Source organism: Mugil cephalus, chromosome 7 (assembly GCF_022458985.1).
Source record: "Mugil cephalus isolate CIBA_MC_2020 chromosome 7, CIBA_Mcephalus_1.1, whole genome shotgun sequence".
Classification (NCBI taxonomy): domain Eukaryota; kingdom Metazoa; phylum Chordata; class Actinopteri; order Mugiliformes; family Mugilidae; genus Mugil; species Mugil cephalus.
The window spans coordinates 6829028-6847726 of NC_061776.1; the positions used below are offsets into that span (position 1 = coordinate 6829028).

At 40.1% G+C, this 18699-nt stretch overlaps 1 protein-coding gene across 10 annotated transcripts in view; it reads right to left on the bottom strand.

Moving 5' to 3' along the window:
• LOC125010492 (rho GTPase-activating protein 12-like) overlaps positions 1-18699 on the bottom strand; it is a 60417-nt gene that overhangs the window by 9010 nt on the left and 32708 nt on the right. The window contains exons 3-9 of one of the 10 annotated variants that reach the window (XM_047589146.1): positions 5702-5971; positions 3877-4083; positions 2608-2688; positions 1535-1663; positions 1318-1380; positions 902-976; positions 234-295 (exon numbers count right to left, since the gene is read on the bottom strand). In XM_047589146.1, the coding sequence (XP_047445102.1) occupies positions 234-295; positions 902-976; positions 1318-1380; positions 1535-1663; positions 2608-2688; positions 3877-4083; positions 5702-5971 (887 nt within the window). The remainder of the gene's footprint in view (positions 1-233; positions 296-901; positions 977-1317; positions 1381-1534; positions 1664-2607; positions 2689-3876; positions 4084-5701; positions 5972-18699) is intronic. The other 9 variants (XM_047589148.1, XM_047589147.1, XM_047589150.1 and 6 more) reach the window with 9 other exon arrangements.

Consider the following 18699-nt stretch of genomic DNA (forward strand, 5'->3'; position numbering starts at 1 on the left):
AATTTAAAGCGACAGAATGAGCAGGAGCATGGGACGCACCATGCAGTCACACTGTTTACATTGGTAGTGTACTTAAATGTCTAATGATGACGTATGAGAGGGAGGGAGCTCTGTCAGCGGGAGGTTTCTGGCAATGTGAAAGCACACCAGAGACGGGTCGACCCAGGTCCGAAAATCCCACATCAACCCACTATTGTCGATGTGAAGGGGTTATCAGAGTCACGGCTACTCACCGTACTTTCTTTCCATGTTCGGTGATTTTTGTCACATTCAGAACTCCGCACTTTTCTGACGGCTGCGAGAGGAGGAGGGAGAAAAACAAGCATTAGCACACGTCACTGACACAGATTAAGTCTGACAACCACAGCTGGATCAGAAAGATGCTGTCAAATCACGGTAAACAATAAGCACTCACATTACAAAAAACAAAAGAAAAAGAAAGAAAAGCACCGCCACCAGCACCAGAACAATAGCAGCTTTCAGCTTGGAAGGGAAAAAAAAAACAAAAAAAACAAAAAAAAACAAAAAACAAAACACAAGCGACTACTGTACAATTATTGCCACTCAAGAAAGCTCAGTGATTAAACACTTGAAAATAAACGAGAACAAGCTAAAGGTGAAGCTACTCAGCTGGTGCTTCAGATACACAGTGATTTTTGAATGACCAACCACCCAGGAAAAGAAATTATATTTAAATAAATAAATAAACTTTCTGTACCAAGTGGCACTGATTATTAACAGTGTTCCTGCACAGATTTTTATGTCAAATGTCTGAATCAATTATTTCCAGATCGATTGCTGGAAACCCTGCAATGAGCTATGAAGTTTGCCAAACAAAAAAAGAACAAAACCAAAACCCTGCAGGAGATGAGGAGAGGTGAGGTTAGTGGTGAGTACTAACAGAGCCGGGGGGCTTGGGAGACGAAGGGCAGGAGTCAGAGTCAGGGGAGGGGGGCTTTGGCCCCAGAGGAGCGTCCTAGTGAGGAGAAAAAAACACGGTCACATGAGCAAACAAAAGAAGGTTAATGAGACGACGATGCAAGGTTAAGGAGACACCAACGGCCGAAGGGGTGTGATGGTAATTAGCAGATATTAACAATCAAGCGGTGGAGGGTCATGCAGCTGCAAACAACCAATCAACACTTTTACATGACGATGATTCTTGATGTTTAATGATTCAAACTAACAGTGTGGTCGAAAAAACAATTACTCCTGCTGCTGTTTTGATTATCTTCATGCATGTGATCATGTTCGTGCGTTCAGATTCGTGGATGTGGTGGAACCGACGATCGATTGGGGTCGTGACTGGCTACTGACTTGAGGTTTGTACGGGTGCGGGCGGGCGGAGCCGCCACGGAAACGCCTGGATTTTAACAGCCGCTGTAAAAAGCAATGCGTCTACAACTCAAACATCTTACACAGAGCAGTGAGGTGGAAAAAAAAGACTTGTCACATTTACGTCTCTGTGGGAATGTTTTTTTTTAACACTAAAGCTCATGGGGAGTGTGTGGTTGGCGGGTTAGCCGTGTCAGACCTTGTCGTTGGGCTCCTGGACGTAGGCGCTGTGCCTCCACTTGGTCAGGACGATGGGCTCCACGTGCTTCCTGTCCAGGCTGCGACTTTTCGGACCGTCTCCGGACGGCTGAGGGGGGGACAGTTTATACTGCGGGGACAGGAAGTCACATCAGTTTGATTCTGATTTTAACAAACCTAAAATATATCAAGGATTTGTCTGTTAAAGTAACTGTTTACCAAGTTGTTGTGCATCTCGGTGCAATAAGAAACAAAGCAGACGATCTTGTGCAGAATTCTCTTATATTTTTTGTATTTTTTGACGGTTTAGGGTGAAAACATCTTCAAAAAGTCCAGTTGATGTGTCTGTGGGTGGGACTTATTTCTTTCAAAAGAAAGTTTCTGTAACTAATTAACTGGTTAGTCATAAAAATAAATGGGGGGATTCAAAGGACACTAGATTAATTTTTAATAGTAAAAGTGATAATAGCAACAGATCTAATTAACTTTAACTAAATTAACATTAAACAAAACAAAATTAAATTAACAGCCTAAGCAAATAAATAAGAAACAATTCTGAGAAAAGTCTGAGCATGAAAATAACAGATTTAAACCCCTGAAATTAATTCTAAGCTGAATAAAGTGTGAAAGTAACAATTACTTGGAGCAGAGGTAGTTTTTAAAGCATGTAATGTTGACTTCATCAGTCACAGCTCGACTGTGATCTTATCAGAATATGAGTGTGGTAACTTCATCTAGATTTCATTACGTGTCAGAGCTTGTTCTGTTGCAAACAAATTCAACCTCTTTTGACGTTTATGTGTGTGTGACTTCATCGCTGTTACTCTTCTTCTTCTCCATTGATGCTTGAACCCAAAACATTTATGTAGCATTTATGTATTAAATGAGAACATCGGAGCTACAATTACGCAACTACACTTTCCTTATTTTTAAATATGGTGCAACTAAACTAAACTAAACTCCAGAACAACTTTCGGCCACAAACAAATGTGTGGGAAGTTTGGACGTCTGGTTTCCAGGCGAACGTAACGTATTATTTAGAGGTGTAGGAGTTCTGTTCCTTCTGTTTCGTACCTTCGGCAGCTCCCACTCTGACCTGGAGCCGTCTGCGCTGTAGTAATAAGGTCTTCCCTGATCGTCAACGTGTTTTAACCACTGGTGGCACAAACACAAGCAGAAAACCAACCAGTGAGTCCTGACTCCTCTCTTTTAATCCGTGCAATAAAACCTTCTAAGACATAAACTAACATGAATCCAATATGTATTTTAATAAAGAGATTAATGGAGGTTATCTTTCAGTCTGCACTTACACAGCGCAACGTTTCACACACTAGCTGAGACCTGTCAATCTAAGCCTCCTGTACACAGTAGGCCCCGCCCCTATCGCTGCTGAGCCAATCACAAGGCCGCATATTAAACACTGACTGTGTCTCTCTCAATTGGTCGAGAGCCTATTTAGTGCCCAGGTGAAATCTAGAAGCTGCAACATTAGCAGAAGAGAAGCTAACGGTGCAGTTAGCTCCAATGAGCCAACTACTGAGGACAAAATGTTTTAGTGATTCATTGTCCCCCACTACGTTTAGCTGTGTTTAAAGGTAAAGGTATGTAAGTTTATGGCAGCTGCACGGCCAAACTAAAATTTGAACTTATGTATTATTTGAATAGCTTAATATTGAATGCAAAATGATAATAATGATTTAATATAAAACACATATAGTAGGTGGGGGGGTCCCTTCTAAATGTCCTCATATGGGGACATTATGTTTTAGGTTTGTTGCAGCTCATTCTACTTCATTTACACCTGTTGTCTTCATAAGGAGACACTTTTGTCTTCCATGTACTGGTAGCAAAAGGGTCAATACGCTTGTTTATTTATGCTTATTAACTTTTCTAGATTAATATGACATGAAAATTGAAAATTTAACAAATTAACAAGTACTCGTTTGAGGACGTTGGGATTTCATTGGTTTCAAATTCTGCTTTTGCATTAGTTTCATATTTTGGTTCACATTGGGGACTTAGATTCTAATAAACAATGAAATAATCCCTGTGTAAACATTTTTTTTTTTTCAATACCTACTTTCAGTTCAAAGATGATGCTTATTTTTTATACTTTTTAGGTTCTTCTAATACTAAATACCGGAAGATCTTATTTTAAAGAAATCAAGATGCATTCCAGACATATGCTTGGGTCTCAGGAGATTCATCTCTCCATCGGCTTGAAGAAAAATGTTGAAGACACCCCTGCTCTAATTATGTCTCGTCTCTCGTGTAACGTGGAGTCAGTGAGAAGGAAATGTACCGCCACCCATGCAGACCCAGAAACCCCTACAGGTCAGATACCTTCTCGTTAGTATAGTCGCTGACATAGAGCGTGTGGCCGTGTTCGTCCATCTCCTCCGACCAACCACGCGGCGGCGAGCCGTACTGACTGTCTGACTGGCTAGAGTAGGCGCTGAAGCAGGTGTCCTCCGACGACAGAGGCTGCAGCCGACCGATGGAGAGCGAGAGGAAGGGGAGGAAAGAGGGCGAGAGCGACAGAGGAGTGGTCTACCGTTCAAAAGAGGAAAGAGGGAGAAAAGAGGGGGCACATGTTTCACCGTGGGGAGTCAAAGAGGAGGAAAGACATGGGGGGGAAACACCAGGTTAATACAGAACAGAGACCCAGAAGAGCCAAAGGGAAGCAGACGACCACCATGAGTTTTGATTTGAGACGGTTTGAGGTGTAAATCTGGAGCGCAGAGCTGCTGAAGTGACAGCTGTCGTCCTGTAGGTGGCGGTGTGGTGCAGACGTTTAGTGCAAACGGAGGCTGGATGTGAATCAGAGACATGATGCACGCGGATGTGGTTTAGTCATCAGATGAAATCATTTAGAAAATACGAAACTAGGATTCTTTTGGTGTTTGATCAGAAACAAAACCAGAGCTTTAAGTTTGGCGTATTCGATGTATTTGATGTAAGTTAAAACTTTCTAGGCTGAAAGGAGCTGCCTCCCTCTCTGTACAGTCAGGATCGAGTGTTTTACGTTGGAAGTGACGCCATCTTTTGCAAAAGTGTGTGACTCTACCCTGTTTGTCATTCAGACAACTAAGGGGTGTTCAGTGTCTAGACGATACCTGTGTTCACACGTTTCTTCCACATTTCTCAGATATTAACTAACATCCTCCAATACACGGGTGATTGCAGTCATGGAGATTCAGAGGAGCAACATAAACCCAGTGTGTGTGTGTGTGTGTGTGTGTGTGTGGCCATTTTGGCCTCAAACCATCAATTAGGATAAAACTTTATTGACAACGTGGTTCTGGCCAAAATGGAGGATCAGGAAATATAACAGAAGACGTTTTTTTGCTTTAATGACGACACTGCTCTCAATAAAAGATGAAAGTTTTAACTTCACTGATCACCTCCATGTCTCTGTCCCTCCTTCGTTCTCAGAAAGAAGTGGATTCATCCCAACCAGAGGGAGTGTTTACATGCGTATCAGGATATATAAGGTTGTCTGTGCAATATCCACAATAATCGTCTCTGCAATTCAATATATTATTTGTATTTATTTCTTGTATTTTATCTAATTATTTATCTTTCTGCCTCTTTCTATGCTGTTGCAAACTGCAATGTTCTCCACTGGAGGACAAATAAAGGTTTTCTAATTCTAATTCTGCCATTGACCATATTATTAAAAGCTCACACCACCACCTCTTGATGTGATTCTGACCTGGCTACTTAGTTCCCATTGAGGCATTTTATAAAGGGGTTTTCACGGCACGTCACCGATACGGAAGTCGCCATGTTGGAGGCACTCGGCAAGGTAAACAAAGCGCACAGCCTCCTTTACTCTTTGCTTTTTGGCATTGTTCTCTTGGCAGTTTATAAACTTCCCAAATGTTTTTCACAATTGGTACAGCCAATAACACGACAATAATTCACCATTTTCCACAATCCACCTTCAGTCCGTGTGCTTTGTTTACCTTCCCGAGTGCCTCCAACATGGCGACTTCTGGATTTATGATGTCGAGATGACGCGCCATGAAAACTCCCTATTCCCTCACTACTGTAAATACAACCATTCAGTCTTAATCTGTAGCTTTTCTTCCAGCCACTACCTGATATTTTACACACCTGTGATTCCTGACCAATCACAGCCTCTTTAAAGCGCAGGGTTTCGTACCTCGGAGCTGTCTCCGGTGCTGTGGCTCTCTCCTCTGGAGCTCCCGGAGCTGGTGTCCCTGGTCCGAGGCGGCTTCCAGGTCCTCTCCTGGGTGGAGCGATTGTAGTAGTAGTGTCGGCCGTTCTGGTCCTTGTACGTCTCCCACTCGGCGAACCTGTGGATGGGCGAGCCGGAGGGCTGAGGGGGCTGGTTGGTCTGGCTGATCTTCAGCTCCTGGAGGTTGGTGTAGACGGGCGACTCGGAGCGTCCCTGCGATGTCGAGGATAAGACCTGAAAGGAGGAGGAGAAAGGAGAGGGTGTTATGTAAAAGAGGGGAATCTCAGGGTGAAGGTGGTTTACGTCCAACACCTCAGCTCATATAAGAGGAACGTTGTGTTCCTACTTCCCTACACATCGTCTACACAGTTTGTCTAAAACGATGACCACTGGTCACAGAGGAGCAGACCTCCGGATACTGGTTCATACCAAATACCGATATTTTTTTGGTTATGATATGAATTTTTAATATACCACTGTATTTGATTACACTACGTCAGGAACATTGCGCCACAAGACAGTATTTCAGACCGGACCATTTTCAATGTAGCGTTTCTAAACACACAAAAAAACAAAAATTAAGCGGCAGTACGAGAAGACTTGAGCCAAAAAAAGGTGCCGTGATGGTTGTTACTATTGTTTTTTTTTTAGTTTGGCCAGACGTCCCTGATTTCTGGGGACAGTCTCCATTTTAGATGACTTGTCCCCCGGCTAAAGCTGTCCCCGAAAAGGTCCCCAATTTTAACTTTTTATGAATGAGGAAAAAAAAAATGTTGCGCACAGTCTACAGTTATTACGGTAGCCAGTGGCTCTGCTACTGACATTAGAGACAGAGCAGTTCAAATATGAATAAATATGTCAAAATAAATGAAACTGTCATTGTCCCTGTTTCTTCATTTCCTCCTATTAACATTTAATTCTTTTTTTTTCTCCACATTTTTTCCAGATTTCCACATCAGCAGTCAGTGCTAACGCGGGGCCATGCAAACTGGTTTTTCTACTAGTGTGGGATTATTCTACAATATTTACTCATCATCACAGTATAATAGTCCATCCTTAGTCAAACTACTGCATTAATTCCTCTCTAAACCAGTGGAAAATGTTGTGAAAATGTGATTATGCATGAAAAAAAAGAAATAAATACAGTCAGAATTTTGAAAAATACAAAAAATATAATTTTGGTGATAGCGCCCAGCCCTGCCACCAGAAGAAATCAAGAGGAGGAGGAGGTGAGAGGGAAGGAAGTGGCTGTTGTTGTATGTTATATAACTGAGAGTGGCACGGACCCATGTCAGGTAGAAATGAGGAAGTGAAACTGGCTCGACATGCATCCTGAACTTTGGAAAGACGACTCTAAAAAAAGAAAAGCAACATGTCATGTGGGTGACGCTGAAACCAGCCGATGTCACAGAAGTCTGACCTCTTCTACCAGAAGAGTAGATAATGAATTAATTGACCTTTTCTCGTGTGGATTTCAAAATAATAACAATGTAAGTGTAATAATAAGTGTCTCCAATCTGGCCAACTACCAAAGTTACGTTTCAGATCCTTTTAACAAGCATCAAACCAGGTCTCTACATAAATAAGTAAATAAATAAATAAAACAAAGCGAAGACGGTTTTGGATGAGAAATCACTCTCTCTTCTTCTTTTTTTTTTTTTTATTACAGATGTTTCATGTCTCTTAATTTATTTTTCATGTGCGAGCTGTTACGTCTTGTATTTGTCGTCTTTTTTTATAAATATAGTTGGATTTGATATAAAATGTTACTGTATTATGTGAATATGTAAATTAAATTTATTTAATACAACATATGAAATTAATTCCTTTTAAATCAGCCAATTAATAAAAACATTGTGAAGTCAAGTAAACACAAGTGTTCAGTCAAACCAGAGCGTCACCACAGCACCACTTGATGACAGAGCATCCTTCAGAGACCCGGGTCAGCGACTGACCGGTCATTATTTCACGCTAACGCTACAAAGACCGGCTGCAGAGCCACATAAATAACGGCCCGGTGACCCTCTGCGACGTTTTTACTACGCTGGGGATCGATAGGGATGAAATATACAGGAGCAAGAGAGCGAACAGCTGGAGGAACCATAGAGGATCGAATGTTCATCGGACTGGAGCAAGAGAACTCTTCAATACGGGATCACAAACATTTACAGCAGCTTGGTCAACTTTTTTTTGAGGAAAAGTCCAACATATATAATAATATCAATAATGAAAAAAGAAACTATGATAAAACTAATAAAAATATGTATTACCTCTGGTGGAGGGCAACTAGTAAACGCGTCTTCGTCCTTTTCTTGGAGCGAGATGGCTCGTAAAAGACTCTGCCACCTCCGTGCGATCGCCATCCTCGTTTACGTATATAATTATTTTTTAAATCTGAATCGTCTCCTTCCCTGGCGTCGCTACACCGCAGTCTTGCTGCCTGACACTGTGTGTGTGTGACATATGTTATTCAGAGCATGGATATGTCAAAGGGGAAGTCCTGGTTGTCAATCGACCGTTGAAAAGAAGCGGCAGTGAGGTGGTAACCCACTGAAGTTCTGCCCATGAAACCACACTTTCCACTCAGGGCTGGTAGAAAACTTCTACATACACTCACATGCCACTTTATTAGGTACTCCTGCTCAATTGCTTGTTAACACAAACAGTTAATGAACCAATCACATGGTTGGAATTTAATGCATTTATTCATGTCGAGGTGATCGAGACAACTTGCTGAAGTTCAAACTAAGTATCAGAATCGGGTAGAAAGCTCGTATCATCTCAAACTGGTTTCTAGAACATGACGATGAGTTCACTGTTCTCCAACGGCCTCCACAGTCACCAGTTCTCAGTCCAGTAGAGGAACCTTTGGGATGTGGTGGAACGGGAGATCATCATGCCAACCAACATCTCTGAGGAACGTTTCCAACACCTTGTTGAAAGTATGACACAAAGACTTAAAGCAGTTCTGAAGGCAAAAACCTTTTAGTAGCAAGGTGTACCTAATAAAGTGGCCGTAAGTGTAGAAGAAAAGGAAAAATATGAAGATATTCTGTATGAAAAGTGCGATTAAAACGGCTAAAAAAGCAGATTTATTAGTGCAAAAACAACAAGAAAAAAAAACAGGACCTGGTTTGAATAGTGTGACTGGGTAAAAGTTAATTATTTGAGGCTGGAGCAGAGGTTAATGGGAGAACACAGGGAGGGGTCAGGGCTCGGCTGCAGACGCTTTATATTTAGTTTAGCCTGGTGACTTATTGAGAACGCCGTGTCATCGTCCTGATTCTCATGAAGTTGGGGGGGGTCACTCTGAAACCGAACGGAGACGGCGAACGCAGGGACGAGTCAGCTGGGTCCTTTCAGGGTTTGTTTCAGTCGCGGTTTTCAGTCATTTTTTTCGGTTTGATTCATTTTCAGATAGTTTCTTCTGTCTGAACAAGTAAAAACATAAACGACACACCTTCAAGGACAGGAGAAAAAAAAAAGAAACATGTCTGAAGTTTTGGAGAAGTGTTTTTTGTTTGCAGTCGAGTATCTTTCTCTGATAACATATTAAGCCTTAACTTATTTTTTAGCCTCTTATCTTTCCAGCCTGTTATTTAGGACAAACCCAAAGTAAACTGAACGCTGATCATGAACATTTTGGACTTTGTGCATGATCTCAGTCTCTTTTAAAAACCAAGACTCTTAAGTTTCAATCACAAAAGTCGGAATCACCCTAAGTGGTTTTGTTCTTGAGTAATCAAAGATGGAACAAAGTTAAAAAATGTGAAAATGTGTGTTTTTGTTGGTTGAATCCTATAATGACTTTGATTAATGAAATCAAGAGAAATTTTACTTTCCAACAACATATCGCACACAGCTTTTACTCAAACACAACCCGTGTGCAGAGCTCTGCATTATTCAGTGGTATAAATACGACTTTCTGAGGTAAAGAATCAGACTGAGCTGTTCACTAACACATATAAGGGAAACGCTAACAGAAAACTGATCACCAGGATTAAGCAGCTTCACAAACGGACAGAGGTCTTAACACAATGTACAGTAAATCAAAGTGGGAAAAAGAAGATGATCGGCTAAAGACCACAGACAATGTATCTAACCTTCATACCGGATTTTAAAATTATTACTTCAAAAACATCCCAAAAATAACACGTTAATATTTTTTTCTACATTTTTTTTACATAAATGTTTTAATCTACTTCAGTACTAATCACAAATACCAAAAGTTTGATTCAGTTCTGACTTTTAATCCTTTATATGCCCGTGTTTGTGACGGCATCAAATTTTTTGGGGAAAAAACAAAAATTAATCAGAAATTTGATAATAATCTAAATGCAAAGTGGATTTTTCTTGGGGGGGTTATTAGAGCCTTGGACATGTCAATGATCAGTAGCAACATTGGTGGATTTAGATTTTTTATTTTTTTGTTTAGTGGCTGATTTACAAAGTTTGTTACATAGTTACTATTAAGACACAAAAGTGATAATATGCTGTTTTTAATATATGTTAATGTCTTCAGGGATTCGAGATTCGAGTTTGAAATATCAAAATTTCCTAAAATAAATACACATCTTTGCCAAATACGATGGCAAAAAGCAGAACTATTCTTAAGTTATCAAAAAATAAATAAAATGGTAAAGGACACTTTTGTCCACATCAGGGCATGAGAACTAGGAAACAAGGACCTATCACAATTACTATTAACAAGATGCACAAAAGCAAGAACCAGGAAATGGCTGAGTGATTAGTGTCCAACAGTTTCAGACTGGACAGAAATAGTTCACAGATATTGGGAGAAAAGGAGACGGCATCTAGATCAAACTGAATATTCACTGTAGTTTTTTCTTTTATTCGCAAAAGACAGTGGAAATTTTTTATTTTCTCTCCTTCCGCCATTTTCGTCTATAAAAGGGACAAAGGAAACCAGTTCTGTATGAAGAAATCTATTTATTTGTGTGCTGTTCTAGAAAAAAACCTGTTCTGCAAAGACTAACCCAGCCTCTGTTTGTGGCAAAATGACACCGTGTGGAGACGTTTCACTTGGCAGCAGACGACCCCGTCTGATAAACATGTTCCATGCATGTATTTTAATTTCTAGATTTTTCTGCTTGTACGTGAAAAACAATAAAAAAAAAACAAAGTTTAAAAAAAATAGAGAGAGTTTACGACTTTCTGTGTGTTGAGCATGACTCAGCTGCACCTTCCTTCAGAGAGAAGATCACAGATGAGGCCTTTAGGGGGCAGCCTGACAACAAAGTTGAACTTTAAACCAACGGTGATGCAGGAGGAGGAGGAGGAGGAGGAGGAGGAGGAGGAGGCTCCACATGCTCAACTCTCCTCCCATTTTCTGTTCGACACAGACGAACCTGCTCTGCAACATACCGCAGGGAGCTGGGCCGTGCAAACGCAAACAATATTCACACAACAATATTCACGCTTTAATACTAAGCTCTAAGTGTTTTGTGCACATTAGCACATGGACAAACACAAAAACACACATAAACCAGCCACTTCCCTGTTTGTTCGGTTTAGATTCGGTGGGACGACGAAACGATGTGGAGCTTCACATGTTGACAGTTGCGTTGCATAAACATTAAATAGGAAACGTTTCTGAACATTTCCCACACGAGCAGCTGATGGAAGCAGAAATACACGAGACTTCCCTCACACAGGTTTAATGAAGCTAAGAGTCGCTTGGTTACATGACTTTAAAACCAGGTTTCTTTGCTTTAATGTGTTAAATTATCACGTCATAGTTTTTGGAGACTCACAGATTCATAAAATCTGCTGAGTAACTTCTAAAGTAGAGACCGTTTTCCTGTTTGGTCTGGACAGACTGGTTTCAGACTTTCAGACGAGATTAACGTGGCAGAATTTGGGATTTTTAAAAAAGTACGACGGAAGAGACGAGGTGGACAAAAGGAGACATCTGAAAGTGACGGGGGGGACACAAATTCCTGAAACAACATTAGTTCTGTGAAAATCTCTAAATGAATCAATATTGAATTAAATCAAATTGAATCAGGAAATCGGACATTCAGCCCCGGAGAAATAAAACATTTACCACAGCACGCAACCCTCTTTATTCACATCTGGGGTAAAAATTTAGGAGCTGTAAAGAATTTGAAACCTTGGGAGAATTTAACTTTTGATCTGAGTGAATTGTAGAGAAAGGCGAATACTTCCTGGATGTTACGTTGACAGCAAACGTCCAGTGAAACCGGCGCTGGAAGCGTGATCGAAACGGGAAGAAAGCAGCTGACGACAGAGGCGAGTGCACGCGTGGAAAATGTCGCTCCTGATAAGATCACATCACCGATACTAGAAGCGTGACAGGTGAGCTGAACAAAAAAAAAGGCCGTTTTGTTTGGTTGGGTAATTTCTTTAGCGCCATTGTTCGTGTTTATTCTGTCAATACCTCAGTCTCTACGCGCCGTAAATACCCTGAGAGGGATGGAAGAGGAGCAGGAGCACGAGAGGGGAAATAATCTTGCAGAGAATTAAGCAGGAACAAAAAGAGACTAAACATCAACACAACGTGAACCCAGAAGGACCCTGAGTCGTCCTCGGGCTGGTAAAAAAAACACACGTCCATTACTCGTGTGCCTCTTTCAGTCTGTTGCAGTAATCTCAGCAAATGTGACCCAAGTGAAAAAAAAAAAAGGAAAAGAAAAAAGAAAAGGAAGACAAGCAAACACAGAGAGGCCTTGAAACGCCGGCACCACCCAACGTGGTTACGCAACTCGACAGAAAGGAGCAGACAATGCACAGCAGGGACACACTCAGGGAGTTTTCTGAGGCGACTTTGAGCCCTGAGCGATCAGAGGAGGCCGACGTGCTTTTATCTGGATTAGTTTGAGATGAATCGTTTTTTGAAAAGAATGAAAAAACAAACAGACGCGTTTCTATCCAATGTGACCGTGATAAGACACAAATCATTTAGTATTTAGCATCGACCAGAGCCGGACCGATAAACAGGACGATCGTAGCTATTTACTCTCAGAATGTACCTTTATATTTCATCTTAAAAAACGTTTTCATTGTTGCCTTGTTTGGTTTCATTCTTTTCAGCACAACTTCACATGTGTCATTTTACAATTATTTTTTCCTTTTGAGAAACTGTGTTAACACATTGGACCTAAAACCAGATTAAAACCATTAAATCCAAGTAGATAATTGATACATTTTTCACTATAAAAAACACAAACACGTTTATTGAACCATTTTTATAACTTAGAATGTAAATCTAAAGTGTAAAGAAATTTGGCAAATAACAAACCTACTTATAACTATTTCCATTAAAATGCGAAAAAAATGCATCACACATTTTTGTACAACTATTTACGCTCATTTATAAAACCATCAGGTGAAACAATAAGTAATAATACTCCATACACTGAATACAACTCTTCCCTCTTCCTTAGCACCATCATTTCCTAATTGATTGATGTGATGCATTTTTCCACCAATAGGAAAGCAGCTATGTTGCTAGCGTTTTCCTTTTCATCGTTTCTCCCGTGCACCAACATTTATAATAACTCTAATTTTACTTGGCTTATCAACACAATTTAAAAACTGGTATATAGGCTTAAGTTAGTACTTTGCTAACTCGCTAATCACTTTAACCGAGTCGGTAACGGCTAAAGTTAGGATGAGTAAGCTACATGCTAGCAGACTAGATAAAACCAGAGCTAATTAGCATAATGAGTCGCTGAGCAAAAAAACGTTTCGTGAAAAAGAAAATGTGAACGTACGTTTAGTAGAGATCAGAGAGGCACATTTCACATCACGTTTTACCAGAGACTTTTATGACGCCAACAATTCATTAAATATTTATCATGTTTCTGATTTATTTTATGTTCAAAATGTTCATATACTGCTTGTTTTTCACAAGTTATGATAATAAAAGTATTTGCAAATAGTAAAATGTTCTACCTTCAGTTTATATCCTTGTATCAAGTGTTTGGAAGGATATTTAAGCCATCAGAGGAAATGTAAAAATTTAATCGGCCGATGTATCGGTTACTGGGATTTTTTATGCCCAAATATCAGAGTCCTAGTATCAACCGATCCGAGTCTTCTTGGATTAAGTCTAATAACTATTTCTGTCACAGTTACCGTAATGTGCAGAGGGTAGCTCGTACTTTAGCTCCAGAAAACCTGCGTTCTTCACTCCAGATCCAACGCCATAAACTCCCTGACCCTCTCTGGGAGATTTCTCTCCAGGAAACTCTTCTTTTAAACACAGTATTTGTTTGTCAAAAATAAAGATCTCCTACTACCAAACATTCCCCTTGACTGAAAACAACAAAGTTTGTTAAAAGAAACTTCAAGTTCTATTAGTTTCTTGGGTAATGAGATGAAAAAATAAGTTTTTTTCTGAGTCACAATCAGAAAGAATTTCTTCGTCTGCGATGAAGCCACAGCTCAGTAAATCATATTTTCTACTAATTCAATCAGGAATACAACGAGTGTTTATTTTCATCTCACTTAGACATTTTCTGCTCAGAAAAGAAAAAAAAAAAAGAATAACTGGATTATTTTTATAACAAAAGCTGACTTACATAAGTCTTTTTTTTAGCTCTCCTGTACACTGATCTAATTATTTTCTGCAGAGACTGTACGTACGAAATTAGATTGAGCGACTAAATGTGCAGCACAAGGCGAAAGAGGAAAGCGATTTGACTGGAAATAAACTTCTCCAGATGTGTTGTGTTCCTAAAAGTCTGAGACAGCAGCTGTTTGGATGCTGCTCTTCCGTCTCCGCGGGGCACGACGGATGCTCCCCGCAGACCAGGACAGTCTTTTTTTTTTTTTTGAATATGAAAGACCAAGTTTGAAAAAGTTTCAGACACTTGGCTGACATTTATAACCCGGTACATAAGTGTGCAGGGACAGATTTGATTTTGCTCGGGGTCATATTTTTACTTTCTGGCCCTGCAGCTGTGGACACAGTGACACACGTGTTTTTATTTAGCATAATATTCTCCTCGGTGACTCAGCAGTAAATATCTCTCAGAGCTGAGAACGAGAAGCACAGAGCTGCCTCGACTCCACGATTAATCCTCCGACTCCTTTTACCCGACTGGATGCAGGTAATGATGCTAACGCTCCTGTGCAGCGGTTGGATTCAATGTTTTTCTCTATATTTCAATTAAATCCCAGGTTGTATGTTAATATTCTGCACATCAAAGCTATAATTATGAGCATTATGAAGTCAAACAATTTACTGATTTTTTGTTTTTATTAGGACCTCGGCCAAACTGGGTGGAGCTGTAACAGTGGAAGGAAAACGACAGGAGAAGAAGAAGAAAACGACAAAGAAGAAGAAAAAGATGAAAAACACAACTAAGAAGTTGAAGAAGAGAAATAAGAAGAGAAGAAAAATATGATGATAAATAAAAGAAGAAAAAGACAACTAAGAAGACGAAGAAGAAAAAGAAGAATAAGAAGACAACTAAGAAAATGAAGAAGATGATGAAGAAAAAGACAACTAAAAAGAATTAGAAGGACATGAAGAAGAAAAACATGAAGAAAAATACTAAGAAGAAGAAAATGAAGAAAAAGAAGAAGACAACAAAGAAGACGTATGAGAACAAGCAGAAGAAAAAGCCAACTAAAAAGGAAAAGAAGAAGAAGGGAATGAATATGGGGAGGGTAATATGTGTAGGTTAAAAACTGGCAAAAATCCAGAAAAGAAGAAGAAAGAAAGAAAGAAAGAAAGAAAGAAAGAAAGAAAGAAAGAAAGAAAGAAAGAAAGAGCTGGAAAGGAAAAAGAAACGTGTCTTTTGAGCAGCAAGTTCAGGCTTCTTTCAACAAAATTAACTGCATTTATAGTCGATGTTATCAAAGTGTTGACTTTCCCTTCCAAGTCCATTTTAAATGGAAAAGGTGAGGAAATAATGTGAGTAATTGTGGTTAAATATTGTACTATATGTAACCGACAGCTACTATAATATACACACATATATACAAATAGTAGGTGTAGATATGTGCACATGAGCTGGTTATATAAGAGCGTAGCAGGGGGGCAGGTGCAGGAGGATGATGCACTTTATGACGATGCTGTTCTCCTCCAACCTGGGCCCTGTAGAGGATTTAAAGTTATCTAACGCACCCAGAGATAAAACCTTGTTGCCAGGTAGGAAACGTTACATCTGAAAAGCTGCCAGTGAATTTCAGGGAGCCTGTGATGTGACTATTTTAAGAAAAAAGTTTTGGAAATTTTTTATAAATCCTCTGACTTGACACAGCTGAGATTATGTGTTGCCGACCACGTCTCTTTAAATCACCATGAGCAGGAAGGAAAGGGAACATCCAGGGGGCCGTGATGAGAGGACGTCCCAAAAAGTTAAAACTTGACTTAAAAAAAAGTTACACAGACATCAAGTTTTACTTCTAACCACCGGCTTCAGCTGTGAAAGTGAACACACACAAAGCATGCCAAACATTTCCCACTGAATTGGAAATGGTAGAACCGTGGGTTAAAAGCCAGAGCGGGCGGTGAGCGACAGGGAACACCTGCAGCTTTATGCACCTGTCCAGTCCTTCACAAACAACCTTTTACTGTTTTCTATTAAGCCATAAATGAACACGAGAGCAAAAACATACACACGATTCACTCGTTGTCAAGAAAAAACGTCAACCATTTATAGATTTGAGCCTTTCAGATGAAAGCTGTGGCTGTTTTTTTCATTTTACAACAATCATAAATTGAATATTATTTTGGATTGTTTGGGAACACTCACACTAGATAATCGGTTCATAACCAAGCACGCTTTCACCCTAAGGTCCAGATTTTATAGCCCTATTTTGCACAGGGGAAGTTTCACCTGGGGACCTCTGGTAATTTCTAATAAACATGGAGGTCGTCTGTGATCTTAATCCTGTACTAATCGTTCAAGTCCTCTGATAACACTAATCCAGTGTGAATCAATATCTCTGGGAGTTTTTACTTTTTCGCAACTTTTATTTAAATTTGGCTTTTTCTGCCTCTTGTCACTTAAGAATTAGGTGCTGTAATTCAAAGTTTGGACATTTGTTAGAGCGCAAAGTCGAGATAAAGCTGAACTATTCACCCGATGAAATCATTAAATTGATCATTAATGTGTTCATCTGTAAAGGTGGGTCTGATTTAAGTCATGACAGTTCATTGGTCATTTCTTCCCCGGGATAAATAGTATCAAGAATATATTTTTTCATCATCCGTTACCATTATTTGCAAAGTACTTAAAACGCTCTCTGATGCAGTGGAGTGAGGTGGGAAGTAGCAGAGCCATAAAAACAGAACGTGGATTTGAGTTAAACACAGAGTGTGTTTATCTTGTGTGAATGCACCACATGAAACACAGATATAGGGGCTAATATTTAAAGCACAGGACGTCCTCAGTTATAACTAATCTCGCGAAAATAGGGCTTATGGCTAGTGTGATTTTAATCGTAACGTACTTGGTATCGTACGATTCCCTGGTACAGTGAGCAGAGGTGGACTTTGGCTTGGTAACTATGACGTATTAAGTAAGTGACCATCCCTCCATCACAACAACAATGGCAGCGACAAAGGGTTGACGTTGGTCAGAGGAAGAGGGTTGACTACTACTGAAGATAGTTTACAATCGTTAAGGTTTTATCCGATACCGATGCCAAAACAGTACTTTTGAAACAGAATGGAAAACATACAAACTTTGTCCAAACCTTTTTGTAAGGTGTGAGTTGAACAGAATATTAATTTAAATAATATAAATACAATTAAGACTAAGAAATAAATTAACGAGTGTCGGCATAGCAATAGAGCTAAGAGGCGCTAATTAGAAATGCAGTGGCAGCGTAATGAAGCGCTAAAATCTGCGCTACTTTTCGGTCTGGTTACTACTGTTGCAGCAGTACAAGTTGATCTCTGACCTGAAATGATCATTCTCATCCAGTTGAATTTGTATGAAAAACTACTTAGCTCACTCGATACCCTAGAGCGAGTGTCCTGTGATCCCTGTGCGGCAGACAGGGGCACATCCAGTCCACTTCCCTTTCAGCAGCACATTAGCGAACACAATAGGGACACAGTCTGGTTTCCACTGGAGTCCACTCAGACTCTTTTCCAACCAGAACAATCAAAATTCCCTTTTATCTGCTCCAAAAAGAAATTGGATACCTACAATGTATAACTATGTATTAACTGACATTTGGAAATATTTGGACGTTTGAAGCGTTTGTCTGCAGAAATACGAGTGAAGCCTCCTGGAGCTTTTAGCACATTCAGCTAAAAGTAGTCAGTGTATGCACGAAAACCTGAGCACAAACAGGAGAAATTCAAATTAAACTATTTTTAAAACCTTTTCTTAATTCCAATGTTTGACTGAGGGTGGAACGTTTGATGGATCTCTAAAACCAAAAAGCAACAGAGAGCGACGGAAAGCAGCAATGAGGAGACGGTCCGTGTGAATAAACGATCTGGAAATTTAGTTTAAAGTTGCACAAACTTTGGATGGAAACTCCGGTGGAAAGAGAACGGACAGTTAGCAGTGTGTAACCAAGATTAGCATAAAATTAGCCGTCTGTAAACACATTTAACAATTTCCCTTTCCATATTAAACGCCGCTCTGAGGAGTCGAGCACATCTGTTTCTTTCTCTGTTCATCTTGTCAGATCAAACTGTGACAGACACAGTTTTCGCCGACTCAGAGTTAAGACTTAATTGGTGCAAATGTTTGCCTAGAGTTAAAACGCAGGCCTTTCAGAGACGGTGACTGGTTGTTGGTGGGCCACTGATGAGCATCAGCGCCTTGCACCATTGGCACTAATCGGACCTCTGCTCGAGGCTTCTCTGATGATTCATGATCATGAGATTTGCACTGGAACCAGTTGCTCAGAGAGATCAGTCCGATTCAGGAGAGGCTAGCTCTGTAACTGTAACTCTAGACCTAGGCCTCCCAGCTTCTTCTTGCGTAAGCCAATCCAATGTG